The sequence below is a fragment of the Syzygium oleosum genome, unplaced genomic scaffold (genome assembly GCF_021117445.2).
Source record: "Syzygium oleosum isolate NSW1041296 unplaced genomic scaffold, Sole_v2.1 Sole_v2.02, whole genome shotgun sequence".
Classification (NCBI taxonomy): domain Eukaryota; kingdom Viridiplantae; phylum Streptophyta; class Magnoliopsida; order Myrtales; family Myrtaceae; genus Syzygium; species Syzygium oleosum.
Genome location: NW_026607486.1, coordinates 767,247 through 779,977, shown reverse-complemented (window position 1 = coordinate 779,977; position 12,731 = coordinate 767,247). Strand labels below are relative to the sequence as shown.

General features: G+C 41.6%; 2 protein-coding genes across 2 annotated transcripts; both read left to right on the top strand.

The window, feature by feature from the left end:
• Positions 1-5,341: 5,341 nt before the first annotated feature.
• On the top strand, positions 5,342-6,458 carry LOC115686806 (ethylene-responsive transcription factor ERF021-like). Its single transcript, XM_030612212.2, has one exon. The coding sequence runs from the start codon at positions 5,401-5,403 to the stop codon at positions 5,935-5,937; it is 537 nt and encodes a 178-aa protein (XP_030468072.2). The 5' UTR covers positions 5,342-5,400; the 3' UTR covers positions 5,938-6,458.
• A 1,918-nt stretch (positions 6,459-8,376) lies between these two features.
• On the top strand, positions 8,377-11,179 carry LOC115686816 (uncharacterized). The gene is made up of 5 exons (XM_030612224.2): positions 8,377-8,973; positions 9,410-9,524; positions 9,635-9,716; positions 10,055-10,106; positions 10,681-11,179. The coding sequence occupies exons 1-5, from the start codon at positions 8,407-8,409 to the stop codon at positions 10,741-10,743; spliced, it is 879 nt and encodes a 292-aa protein (XP_030468084.2). The 5' UTR covers positions 8,377-8,406; the 3' UTR covers positions 10,744-11,179.
• Positions 11,180-12,731: the final 1,552 nt, after the last annotated feature.

Below are 12,731 nucleotides of genomic sequence, written 5' to 3'. Positions count from 1 at the left end.
GAATGTACTAACGAGAGAAACATCGGACACTTGGCAACTCGTGATTTGTGCTCATCGACCGTGGTGGGACTTTGTATTGGAGTGTGGTTCATACTCCTCATCGACAGGAAAGCATGGGGGTCCCTTTCCCTAACGAGTTGGCAGAGGTTCGAGGGGCCCGCTCCCTAGCAACCAGGGCGCTTTTATAATTTAGGCATGTATTTTATTGGTACTTTGGATTTGGGCCTATGAATAATTACTGAGCATATATAATTCTCCTGTAATTAAAGATTGTAACAAAGAGATGTGAAGTATCAATTAAAGTGAAAATAATTTGTTGGATATAGTTCTAGTTTAAAGGTGAATCGAGATAAAACCTTGTCTCTTCTTTGCTTTTACTTTATCTTTCGTTGTGTTTGTGTAACTAATCCTAACACTTCTGCCTATCAACGTTGAAAGCATTAAAAAGAAGTCGGAAGTTGCTTTTTTTGGCGGGGCCGTATATGGAATCTTGCTGCTTCCCATAGTCCGAAATGATCACTCATTCTTCTTGTTGGGTTACAGCAATTGATCAATTATTAAACTTCGCGACCAAAGGCTCCAAAAGGTTTAAGACACACCCTTGTGTTTTTCTTTTCACTTCTCAAGTGGTCGGGACCAAAGATCTACGACCCACATTGCCTTTTCCAATTTGTTCTAACAAATCATCCCTTTCCCTTTATGCAAGAATTTTCCAAATTAGTGCACGATGAACAGCATCACACTTTTTTATGTCCCACGACCCGTCGGTGCATATTGGGCCAACATCATTGGCTTTTGAGCTCTGGATTCAGTGCTGTCGCCTTCCTTTAGTTTTTGTTAATAGATTATCTGATCTCAATTGCCTTATGTTGGTCGGAGTCAGACCGCCATGCCCTTGCACATGAATTGTATTAGCCGGGAGTGAAACATGGGGCGCGGTGTTTCAAGAGACCCTGAAAATGAAATGACGAGCCACATGGGTCGAAGCAAACGGAGGAGACGAAACCGGGTTGACCGTTTCAGAATGCGTCACCAGCTACGTTGCAATCTTGAAAGCTGGCAGAAAAGATTAATTTGTTTCGCGAAAATTCTCGGTTTGACGTGTCGTGCGTGTTAGTGGGAGGGGACATGGAAGTCAAATCAAGAGGCTTTCAAACCTGGAGAACATAGTAGGTTCTAGCTTTTGTTTGTGTCTGTGCGTGTGCGGTGGTCAGTGTTGATTCTTGGCTTCTGGGATCAAGGGGAGGGTTTGGTGCTCCAAGAAATGGATCTTGTCAACCAGACAGAAGTGGGACCCATCTGGATATCGTCCCTGAAAGATTTGGAAACACCAAGGTTCAAGTACCGCCATTGATTCTGAGGTTGAAATCCTGAGGACCTACCTAAACATGCCTCTGAAACTTACGTTCTACCAGAAAAAGAAATGATGATAACATAAATACCCTCTAAACTTTCTCTTAATATCAAATGCGATTCATGAATTTTTAATTTATTTAATACGGTCACTAAATTTTAGCTCAATATGTAATGTGATCCATGAACTTTCAATTTGTTCAATATAATCCCTAGACTTTTTGTATATATATTTAACTTAATCCCTGAACTATATAAAAATATCCAATGTTCAATTAATTCAAGTTCATGGATAATATTGAACATTTTCATGTAATTTATGAATTACATTGAACAAATTGAAAGTTCATGGACCACATTGCACATTAGGTTACAGTTTATGGACATTATGACACATTTGGCCAAAATTCAAAGACTATTTATGTTAGTTTTCCGAAAAAGAAAAACCAACAAAAGGACAGACAAATTGGCGCATAGAATTTCAACGATTGAGTTTGAGATATGTTCCCTAATCTTTCTTTTTCCAAAAGCCTTTTTTCTTTTTCATTTTCTTTTCAATTGAGATATACGACGACCAGATGTAATGGAGAAGGCGCGGGCCGAATACAAAGATGAGAGTGAAGAAAGAAGGGGGGATTTTGGAGATTAGGATATGATGTGCATATGTGTGAGTTTCCTACAAATCAAATGAGTGATTTGGCTAAAATAGACCCTTTAGCCGATTGATGACATATTGATGATCTAGAAGGAGATCGATTGCAAATGTAAATTTTGCCTTTCTAAGTTTAGAAGATCCTTATCATCGATTCCAATGGATCGATTATAATCTAATGCAATTTTTTCAAACTCAACAATGTTGAAGTTGCACGGGTTTTTATTAGGTGTAAATACTATACACCAGTAAGTGGATAATCATTTTCTACGGTAACTCCCACCAATAAATACACAAATCCAATTCATGACACTATATTGTTCTCATTCTTTGCAAGGTCTCAAATAACTTTTTGATAAAGATGTCTGTAATGTATGTAACAAGGAATAGGATTAGCTAGTCGTCGTAAGTCTTCAAAAAGACGCGGTGGCTTCTCCACCTCTAATTTTTCGAAGGAAGCCGAACTTATCTAAGCGATTTCCTTGTGAAAATTACAATAGGAAACTCTCACTTTGTGGGAATTGAGGAACGATTATGTTACTGTTTCTACAGGTAACTTATACCCTTATATTGACAATAACCCCCTAATTTTTGTGGCAATTTTTGCATTGTAACTTATAAGATATAAACAAAGGCAATGACAAGCAAAGGGAAATATTTCAGAAATTGTATTTTACAGCTTTACACTGGTCGGTAATAATAGCTTGAGCTGCACCCCGACATGCAATCAACCGAGACTTCAACAGCCAGATGAAAGAGATGCTTGTGTCTTCCGCGAGCAAATTACATCCTAACCAAACTAATTGACCGTGATGATTTACACCGACAAATGGAGCAAAAGACTTCATATTTTATTTGTCAAATAAGTGGTGTCAAATCTGACTACACCCCCAAAGTATCTGTATGCATCTTTTGATCGTGCATCCGCCCGAGAATCATTACATTGTCTTTGCTGATCACCACCCAAATCAAGTGAAAATTGGAAATTTTCAATTACTTGATCGAAAAATAATTGAAAAGTGCTTGCCCATCTCTTTCTTGCAAATTCAACCCTTTTGTACTATGCAACATGATTTCTAACATCTTTTTCTTTAAAATTTAATTTCTCATACGCTCCTACTTCAACAACCAATACTAGAAACGATTTATTTGTTCTAATACATGCATCAAAGGCCACTCGATTTTTCGTTTAGGTTCCAGTACTTCTGTGTGATGTGAAGAGTGTAACGCTTGTAGGAGCTGTAAGTGATTATGATCGGGTACAACTTCTGTGAGTTCCCATATCTAAAACTCGTCAAGATGAATTCTAATCTTCCTGGTCTTGACTTAACTAATTCCTTTTGGATCTTGTAACTTTGACGACCGCAACAAAATGCCGCACCATGCTTTTCCTCCCAACCTTTCCTCTTATAAGAGTTTAAAACTCTAATGCCAAAATCCCTCTTCTTTAGCACTGATATTATAAAATGCATAAGCCTTGTCATCCCACGAATTTGTCATAATCCCGGTTGTCAATCTACTATGATTTAGGATTGAGAAAATTATTCAAAAAGTCATAAACCTATTGTACTGCAGCCATTTTAGACCTAAACCTTTCAAGGGCCTTGACGCTCTCGCCTGAGACCGGCGAGGGCCGGCGGAGGGAACAAGGGAAAAAAGAAAAAGAAAAAGAAAAGAAAAAGAAAAGAAGAAAGAAAATTAAAAAAATTGCCAACTTGAGCGTTGGCTGTGACTAGACTGTCATGTTAGCAATTTTCGGCTAAAATTAACCGAAAGGACTAAATTGAAAAATCGTCAAAAGGTTCAAGACTAAATTGTCAAATTCTCAAAAGGTTTAGGATTAAATCGGCATAATTGAACGGTTCATGACTGAATTGCCCCGCCGCTAAATGATTTATGATATTTCAAATTCTCCCATATAAGATATCACAAAACACCGCTCCCAATATAAAAAGCGTCTCGAAATACAAGGGAAAGGGAGGAGCCCAATTCTCCCATATAAGATATCACAAGAACACCGCTACTGATTCAAGCAGAAACAATGCCGTTAGGCTAGCCGGACAATATAAAAAAGCGTCTCGAAATACAAGGGGAAAGGGAGGAGCCCAAGCGAAGAAGAGTCAAATGGGGCGTCTTGACTAAGTACAGCTACGTGAAAGGAGTATTCAAATTCTAAGATCACTTCATTTCCGTCTAGGGTTGGTGAAAGGGAAGGACGTTACGGTACTCGCTCTACGTATTCCGTCGGTACCAAAAGATTCTTTCACTAAATTCTCGGACACGTCCGGGAGATTCCTTAAGGAAAACATTATTCTATGCGACAATCCGAAGACCATATGTCCGTGACGGCGTCTCTGACGTCATCCGGTTATCCACCTTCGGATTTTAGCGTGGGCCCTCACGTGCGGAAACCGCGTTTCTCAACAGGAGAGACACAGAACGGTTCGTCTTCTCCTCATCTAAAGATTTGTCCCGTTTTTTCGCACTGACTTTTGGTGGGCGATCGATTGTCCGTTCTGACTCTATTCGAGAACGTAAAATATTTGAGAAAATTGTCGGGAAAAATTCGTAAATCTATTGCATTTTTACCAATTCAATCTCGAATCTTTTGATTATATCAAGTGAGTCCTAGATCATTTCATGTTTTATCAATTGAGTCCATCCGGCCAAGCTGACATAGACAATATTAATAATATTTTAATATTTTATGATTTTTTTAATTATTTATTTATTTTTTCAACAATTTTTTTTCCTTTTCTTTGCTTTGTTTTTACAACTCTGGCCGGTGAGGTCGCGGGCCACGGGTGCCCTCGCCCAGATGCAGGTGAGGCCTGACACCCTCACTGGCCAAAGGCGAGGGTGTCGGCCCTCGCATGGATCTGGGCACGAAGGCCCTCGCCCGTGACCAACGAGGGCTGCGACGGTCTCGCCTAGACTAGGCGAGGGTCGATGGCCCTTGCCGACCGAAGATGTAAAAACAAAATAAAGAAAAGAAAAGAAAATAAAAAGATAGAAAATTCGAAAAAAAAAAATATGAAAATGACAGATGATGGTTCCATCAGCTTGTGCTGTTAAACACAGAGAAAAAGCTAACCTGGGAGGCATTACGATGGAAATATACGAACGTGCATGTATTTCAGCATGCCCATGATGATCATCTTCCATTGTCCGAAGCTACGCGGAAGCTCGCTCCTTCCCCCGGCCCGCAATGGCTCCACGTTTCGCCAATGAAACGCCCACAAACCAAAGATAATACAAAGGTACAAGAACCCAATCAACGTCTATATATACCCATGCACAGCTGGCTTGCACTCCTTGGTTGATCACCGCTTACCAATTCCTGCTTCTTATTCATCAAAAGATTCAAGTTCATTGCAAAGTTTTCTTGGTTTCTTATGGAGGATGAGAGAAACAACCACGGAGGCACCAGATCGTGTTACAGAGGTGTGAGGAAGAGGAAGTGGGGGAAGTGGGTGTCCGAGGTCCGCGAGCCCGGGACGAAGACGAGGATCTGGCTCGGCAGCTTCGAGACGCCCGAGATGGCCGCCGCCGCCTACGACGTGGCGGCATTGCACTTCAGGGGGCGCGGCGCCCGGCTCAACTTCCCCGAGCTGATGGACAGCCTCCCTCGCCCCGCAGGCCCCAGCGCCGAGGACGTCCGTGCGGCCGCTCACGAGGCGGCGGCGCGGCTGAGGCTGGCTCCCGCGGCACCGGCGCAATCCCAGGACATTGGTGGCGGCAGCAGCTCGGCTGGCTCTAATCCGGCGCCGCTCACCGTGAGGCTCTCGCCGAGCCAAATCGAAGCGATCAACGAGTCGACCCTGGATTCTCCAAAGATGTGGATGCAAATGGGGGAGGATCTTCTGGCGCCCGGATGCTCTAACGACGATGTCGAAGAGGATGACTTTGAAGATTCTCTCTGGGATCTCTAACACGCTATCCTTTTCACCCACTAACTAAATTTCTATTACATTTCTAGCACGTACTTCATACACACAAGAATCTGGTATACTTCCGCATGCATGCATGAAAAACACCTTCAGAGCTTTACTATCTACGTACTTTGACCTACCCTCAGGTAACCCCCAAAAAAAAAAAAAACAGAGTGTGTTCTTTTTTCTCTTCGTTTTCTTTCAAGTTCGTCCTAAAAAGAAAGCTGGTATTCTTCAACTTATGCTGCTGCATTTTCCCCATTCTTCTGGTTCAAAACAGTAAACAGCAAACAGCAAACGTGGTGATTGTTTTTGAACTCACCAGTCCCATTCAATAAGAGAAACTTTTAACCATTTTCCAAGAAAGAACTGCATGGCTCTCAGGTCTCCACATTGAATGAATGCTTGTAGGGTCCGTCCAGGTGTTGATCTCCAAGGCAAGATCGGATTGGGCCGTGGAAAGTGGAGCCAAGAAGAGTGCTTGGCGGGTCATCCCCCCCCTTCGAAATTGACTATAGAAATATTGCCATGTATTCTTTTGCCCTAGCTGCTTAGAATAACGCGTGCCAAATGTTGTGCCGGTGATGTTGATGTTGATGTGTTGGGGGAGTGGGGATATTCACTTGTATGACTATACCTTTTTCTTATCTGCTCGAGGGGGGGCGGTGGGGGCTTTTTGATTCGAGTCAAACGTATTGGCTTGTCTTGTGTTCGTTTGATTGTGATCGATTGTTGTCGTGAGCTATTGTCGGTCCGACTGATTCTTCTTTTGTTCACATCGTTTCGTTTTTCCGTCAGTGTGTTTGCTTTTTTACTATTTCTTATTATAATCATTTATGCCGCGGGCGAGGCGTTACCAAAAGCCCTGCCAAAAAGATCGCGAGATGTTGCCGTTTTGCCGCCGGATAAGCATGCGAGTCGCACGCGCAAGCCGATCGGCTAATGAGATCGGGTCCCTGATCACAACAAGGGCCCGTTTCTCGGCCAAAAATAATCATTTTAGGTTTTTTTTTTTGAGGTTTTTCAAGTTCCATTAAATTCGGTCTAAACTTAGGTATTGATTCCTTCGATAATCCGAGGTTGACTTTAGAGTTGCCTTTTTGGTCAATCCTAAGTCAACTCTTGGTCAATCCGTGTAATCGCTTACAAATTATTCATAACTTCTTGAGACTCCAAATATATGCATCTTCGAATTTTAAAGGGAAACCCATAAATAAAAATAATAAACAACTTATTGAGCTTTCCAAATAGAGAGTAAATTTTTAAATATAAAAGGTCATTATTTTGAGAGTCTTGAATATATTGAATCGTCTTAGTTCAAATATTTAAGCACCTTTATAAGGGCGAGATCCTATCAATTAATTATATTTATATTGAATATTGATAGATGATAGAATGAAAATTGAATTCCGGATTTTGAAAACTTATTGTTCATTGAACATTAAAAATCGTTACCATTAGGATAACTTTTTGCTATTGGACTAAATCGCCTTCAACGTCTCAACGGGTACATAATCTTTCCTAATTTTATAAAATTTAAGATATTTTTATTTGCAATTAATAAGTAAACTTGCATTTATTCCTACCATAAATAATCCCTGAACTTTTATCTATAATGTAATGTTGTCCATGAACTTTTAATTTATTCAATGTTATCCTTAGATTTTTTATACATACTCAAATTAGTCTCTGGACTAGAAATAACATTGAACATGTATCAAAAGTTCAAGGACCACATTGAATAAATTAAAAGTTCATGGACTACATTACACATCAAGTCAAAGTTCATGGATCATTTGTATTATTTTCCTTTCTTAATTTTTTTTTTGGTTGAAAGAAAGATGCCATTCATATATAAGAATGATACTTAAGAGGTACATAGAAGGCTTAATCCTAAATATATACAAAACAAAGTAAAAGCGAGAAAGCAAATAACAAATCACAATTTGCAGCTAAAAGCGTACTCTTATCTCTTAAAAACAAATCTAATGATGGGAGATCACTAATGAATACATGCCGAGGTCTCTCGCTCTAGATGTGCGTCTAGGTTCAACCTCCTCATCACTATCGCCGTGCAGAGACACTAATTCAAAATGTTGAAAGAACATATATCAAATAACTGTGTATGACCCCCAAAAAAAAAAAGGCTGTGAGAAGCTTCCAAAATTTTTGTCAAAATCTAGTTCGAGAGAGTAAAACCCTAAAGCTTGACCTAAATATAAACCGGTAAGAAAGAGCAGCAGAGGTTATGGAGCCATATTACCGACATCTTCCTTGGTGGCTATCAGTCGAACTGGTTATTACGTTCACCTAAGATCAGCAGCAGAAACTTATTCACACATTCAAGCTCTCAGAACAGATCGAGAGAGAAAACGAAAGACGGCGAACTTAAAAGAAATGGGAAGAGGGAGAGGGGGAGGGAGACTCCTCGTTACAAGCCTTAATCCTTTGAAAAGCGTGCGCCAACGAATGCCACGTGAACTCAATCTACTTTTCTGGTGGCTGACAAGCAACCGAGCAAACCACACTTTGTCGTCGTCTCGCCGTCACACCATCCGAGATTCGCAGAAAACAGAGGCGCTCCAAAACGGGGAAGTTTCTACCGTTGCGGTTGTTTTGCCTCCACGTACTTCGATCAACGTTCATGATTTGAGCGAGTTCATCTCAGGGGAGCGAGCGATGGCTGGAGCAATGCGAACCTGCGCGACGACGGCATCACTAACATCGCTTGCTCCGCCGCGAATTGCTTCGGCCGCCAATCGGCGCGCTCTTCCCTCGATCCCGCTCCGACCCGCCAGCAGCAGGACTCCCAGAAGAGGCGTCTCGTGGTCGCCGCCGCCGCCGTCTTCGGTTTCGGACATTGAGACGGCGGTCGTGGCTTCGCCGCCGGCACTGGAGCAGGATTCTGCTGCGGAAGTGGTCAGGAGGTTCTACGGGGGGATCAACAGTCGGGACCTCTCCGCCGTGGAGGGCCTCATCGCCGACAAGTGCGTGTACGAGGACCTCGTCTTTCCCCGTCCCTTCGTCGGTCGCGAGGTAAGATGGATTTGTCTGGTATTGCTTCTGTATATTTGGGGTTACATACTGAGAGACTTGCTTATGATGAGCGAAAAAGACCAAATCTTTCGTCAACTGCGAATTGGAAGATGTCTGTTCTTTTCATGACAATTGGGCGTCGTAGGGCACCCGACTAATCACATTCACTCCCGGCAATGCGACGGAGTAATTACCCAGTCAGGAGGCTCCTCGGAGTGATTTTAAGGAAAGGAAGTTGCTTTCTCCGAGATTCAAGTCCATGACCATGGTTCTTGAGGCGCACATGTTGGCGTTCACTGTACTGTAAAGAGTGGATTCAAGAAACTGGTTTTATATGGGATGCACATTAGTTTGCTGGATTTCCTAAATGTATCCTCAATTTCTCTGGTGAAGAATGCAGTGCGAATTTGCTCGCTGAATAGCAATATTTGTGCAGGCAATCCTAGATTTCTTCGGGAAGTTTAGCGATATCATAGGCACGGATCTCCGCTTTGTAATTGACGACATATCAGAGGAGGATTCTTCCGGTGTAGGCGTCACATGGCATTTAGGTACCTTGAACCATCTTTTTTAATTAGCATTCTAAAAGTTCTTTTCCTTAAAGTTCCGTTTGTCTGTTGTTCAATTCTATTTGTCAATTGACTTTAGACTTTCTCATCAGAGTGGAAGGGAAAGCCTTTTCCATTTAGCAAAGGATGCAGTTTTTATCGGCTTGAAGTCATCAATGGAAAGAGACAGATAATGTGAGTGAGCTTCCTTCCAGCTATATATATAGTTGTGTACCAATCTTAGTTAACTTGTTAAATAGTGGTGTCCTACTATTCAACATGTGCTGCTCTGCATAAACCAAATAGTTTGTTGTACGCTGATTCACTACCCCTCAGGAACTCCAAAGAAAGTCTGTGTTACCTTCTACTGTCTATATCTGATGGGAATATCACCATTCCTTCCTCAATGCTATACGAAATGCTATGCGTGCTTCTAGAAACAGAGTACCTTAATGAGAAATTCATGGTAGCAGCTCAATTTAACTTGCATTTATTTTATGTGGACGCGAACTGACTCGTCCCTTGTGGAACAGCTATGGAAGAGACAGTGTCGAACCTGCATTAAAACCTGGGGAGACTGCCTTGGTATGTTTCTGAGCTATTTCTTGCGTTCTTGTGGCAAAAATTTACCTGACAATGAAGTAAGTGTAAAGAGGAAATGAATATGGTAGAGACGAATGATGTGGGACACCTAATAACAAGCCAGGGATTCTTGGGCCTGTGGCATTTGCAATGACATTAAGTTAACCGGACGCTCAGGCCTTGAGGAGTTCTGTATGCTCGTGCGTTCTCATGCACGTTGTCACACGAAAAAGCTCAAGAATCTGACGATTCTGTTGTGGTTTTGAAGTTAAGTTTGGAAAGAAATATGATCGGGAAGAGGAGATCATGTTTAAGCATAACAAAAGGCTTAGTTGACAACTATGGAGTGAAAAAATCGTGAAAATAATGTAATTCCTGAATCAGTCACAGTTCAGTTAAAAATTTGGTTTGTTTACTTTGTCCCAGATCACCGCCTCCGAAAAAATGGGGTCATGACAGTCTGAGATTCTTAAGCTTGGCTTTAAAGAGAATCACTTTTTGATGGATGGAATGTAGTCGTTTTACCTACGACAAGGGCTCAATGTGGTCGATTGCTGTACTGTGTTTGCATTTGCAGGTAGCAATCAGAGGTGTGGTAGGGCTACTTCAGAGATTTCCGCAGCTGGCAGATTGGTTATAGGGAAATTAGTGTGGCGAACTGCAATAAGATGAATAGGCCCCCTCTAAGAAGTGAAGTTCTCTCGCTTGCTCAGTTCTCTCCTCAAAAGGGCGCTTTTTCGGCAGCGTCTACCTGGCAAATCCCCTGTAAGCCGAGGGAGAATTGAGCCGGGAAGCATATGTAGGTATGTTTTCTGGGGAAGACCGTAAAAGAAAAACTTCTGGTGGCTTTTCTGGCCGATTGTACCGTAAGTTGTTGCGACTCGAAATAATTCAGATGAACACTCTCATGAGAATATGCAGAACGAGCTAGAAATGAGCATGTACAGCCCTAAATAGATTCTCCAGAAGTGTTCAGCACTTTTCGTGTTTGTAAGCAAGCATCGTGTGATGGGTGTATGTGCCCTTCTTCTGAGGGGACCATGTTCTTTTATCTATGAGACCCCTTTGTCATGTTCGTCATGCTGCTCTTGGTAGAACCACTCAAACTGGAATTTTGCCCGGATTCAAAGTTTGTCGGACGAGATAAGCTATTGGTCAAATGGTGAAATTAGCATGCCCATATCGAACCTTTGGATCCTTGATGCTTTATCTACGGCATTAGACAGTAAGTGCGTTCCTGGTCGGGTCTAAATGGATGGATGAAGACTCGCAGTCCGGTAGACTTCTGGAACTCTTGCTCTTGTCTACATTTCAATTTATTTATTGAGGGTTCTGGAAAGATACGAACCGCTCTTACTCATTTTAAAGATTTGCCATTTTGCAAATTTTTTTGTTAACGTCGGTAAATTGACAGCCTCCACTCAGACTTATATAAATAAATAGACAAACAGAACCTTCACTTCTTGTCTCTTATTTCACCATACATACCTTATGGACATGCAGAAAGGCTAGCCCTTGCAAAAAATTTTTTTGGTGTGAATAATAACATGAAAATTCGAGAATTTGTCAACTTTGTGCACTTTAAATTCTAAAGCTTTCATTTTTGTGCATTTGAATCCTTATACTTGTAACTTTTAATCTTGATCAATCCTTCCGTCGACTTAAAAAGGGTATTGAGGTTGCAAGTTTTAGGGCTTGAATGGATGAGATAAAGTTTTAGAGCCTAATTGCCCGAAATTGATAAATTTTAAGATTGTCCTTGAAATTCTCCTTTCTTTTTTTGAACAAATGTCTTTCTTCGAAAATATAAAATAAAATTTATGAGATCTGCTTTACGATTCAAAATCATTTAAAGACCCTTTGAATATGCTCGATCAAATCATCCTTTGTCGATGCGATATTTGATACGCCCGTCTGCAAGGCGATAGTCTCATAAGTATTTCAGATCTCGTTTGTTTCTCAAATAAAAAGACGACTTTTTTTTTTAAAGAAAAGGTGCTTGTTTAATATTTTCGCTAATTGGAGAAAATTAAGTCGAAGGACATAAATGATAGCAAAAGGTCCATATCGACACGATGACCCGCTTGTGTATATATGTGTGTGTGTCTTTAGAGATTCAGGTTGTTTGGTGTTTTACATGAAAAATGCTTTTTATGCAAAGAATGGTAAATGAGACCGATGCGTCTGGATACGGTCCATTGACCCGAGTCGTGTAATCCGTCCTTCGAACAAAGACATAGCGAGAAAATGAGAAAATATTAGTGATGATACCGACTTGCCAAGTCAGCACCTCGACACTCCATTCAACGTGGAACACGTGTGTCCAGCGGGCCACTTGTCAAATTTTTTTTGGAAAGCGCCTCTCTTTTCTTTCTCCGTTAGTTCTCCGTTTACTGTCTCTGCTCTCTCTCTCTCTCTCTCTCTCTCTCTCCCTTCCTCCCCCTCTTTACGAGTTCCACCTCCCAAAACAAACACGTGTCGCGCGTTGAATGGAGCGTCGTGTCGGTCGGTCTCAACTCCCGACATTTTCTCGCGAGAAAGAAAGCAGCCGACCAGGAGCCACGTCAGCTGCTGCTGCACCGGCCGTTGCTCCGGACAGTTGGAAGGAGGGGGGCAGCTCGGTCATTC

Bases quoted from the DNA above. Each gene is read 5' to 3' on its own strand.
- LOC115686806 (XM_030612212.2), top strand. From the start codon at position 5,401: ATGGAGGATGAGAGAAACAACCACGGAGGCACCAGATCGTGTTACAGA.
- LOC115686816 (XM_030612224.2), top strand. From the start codon at position 8,407: ATGCCACGTGAACTCAATCTACTTTTCTGGTGGCTGACAAGCAACCGA. The intron at 9,717-10,054 runs GTGAGTGAGCTT...CTTGTGGAACAG, and splicing joins AATGGAAAGAGACAGATAAT to CTATGGAAGAGACAGTGTCG. The intron at 10,107-10,680 runs GTATGTTTCTGA...TTGCATTTGCAG, and splicing joins AACCTGGGGAGACTGCCTTG to GTAGCAATCAGAGGTGTGGT.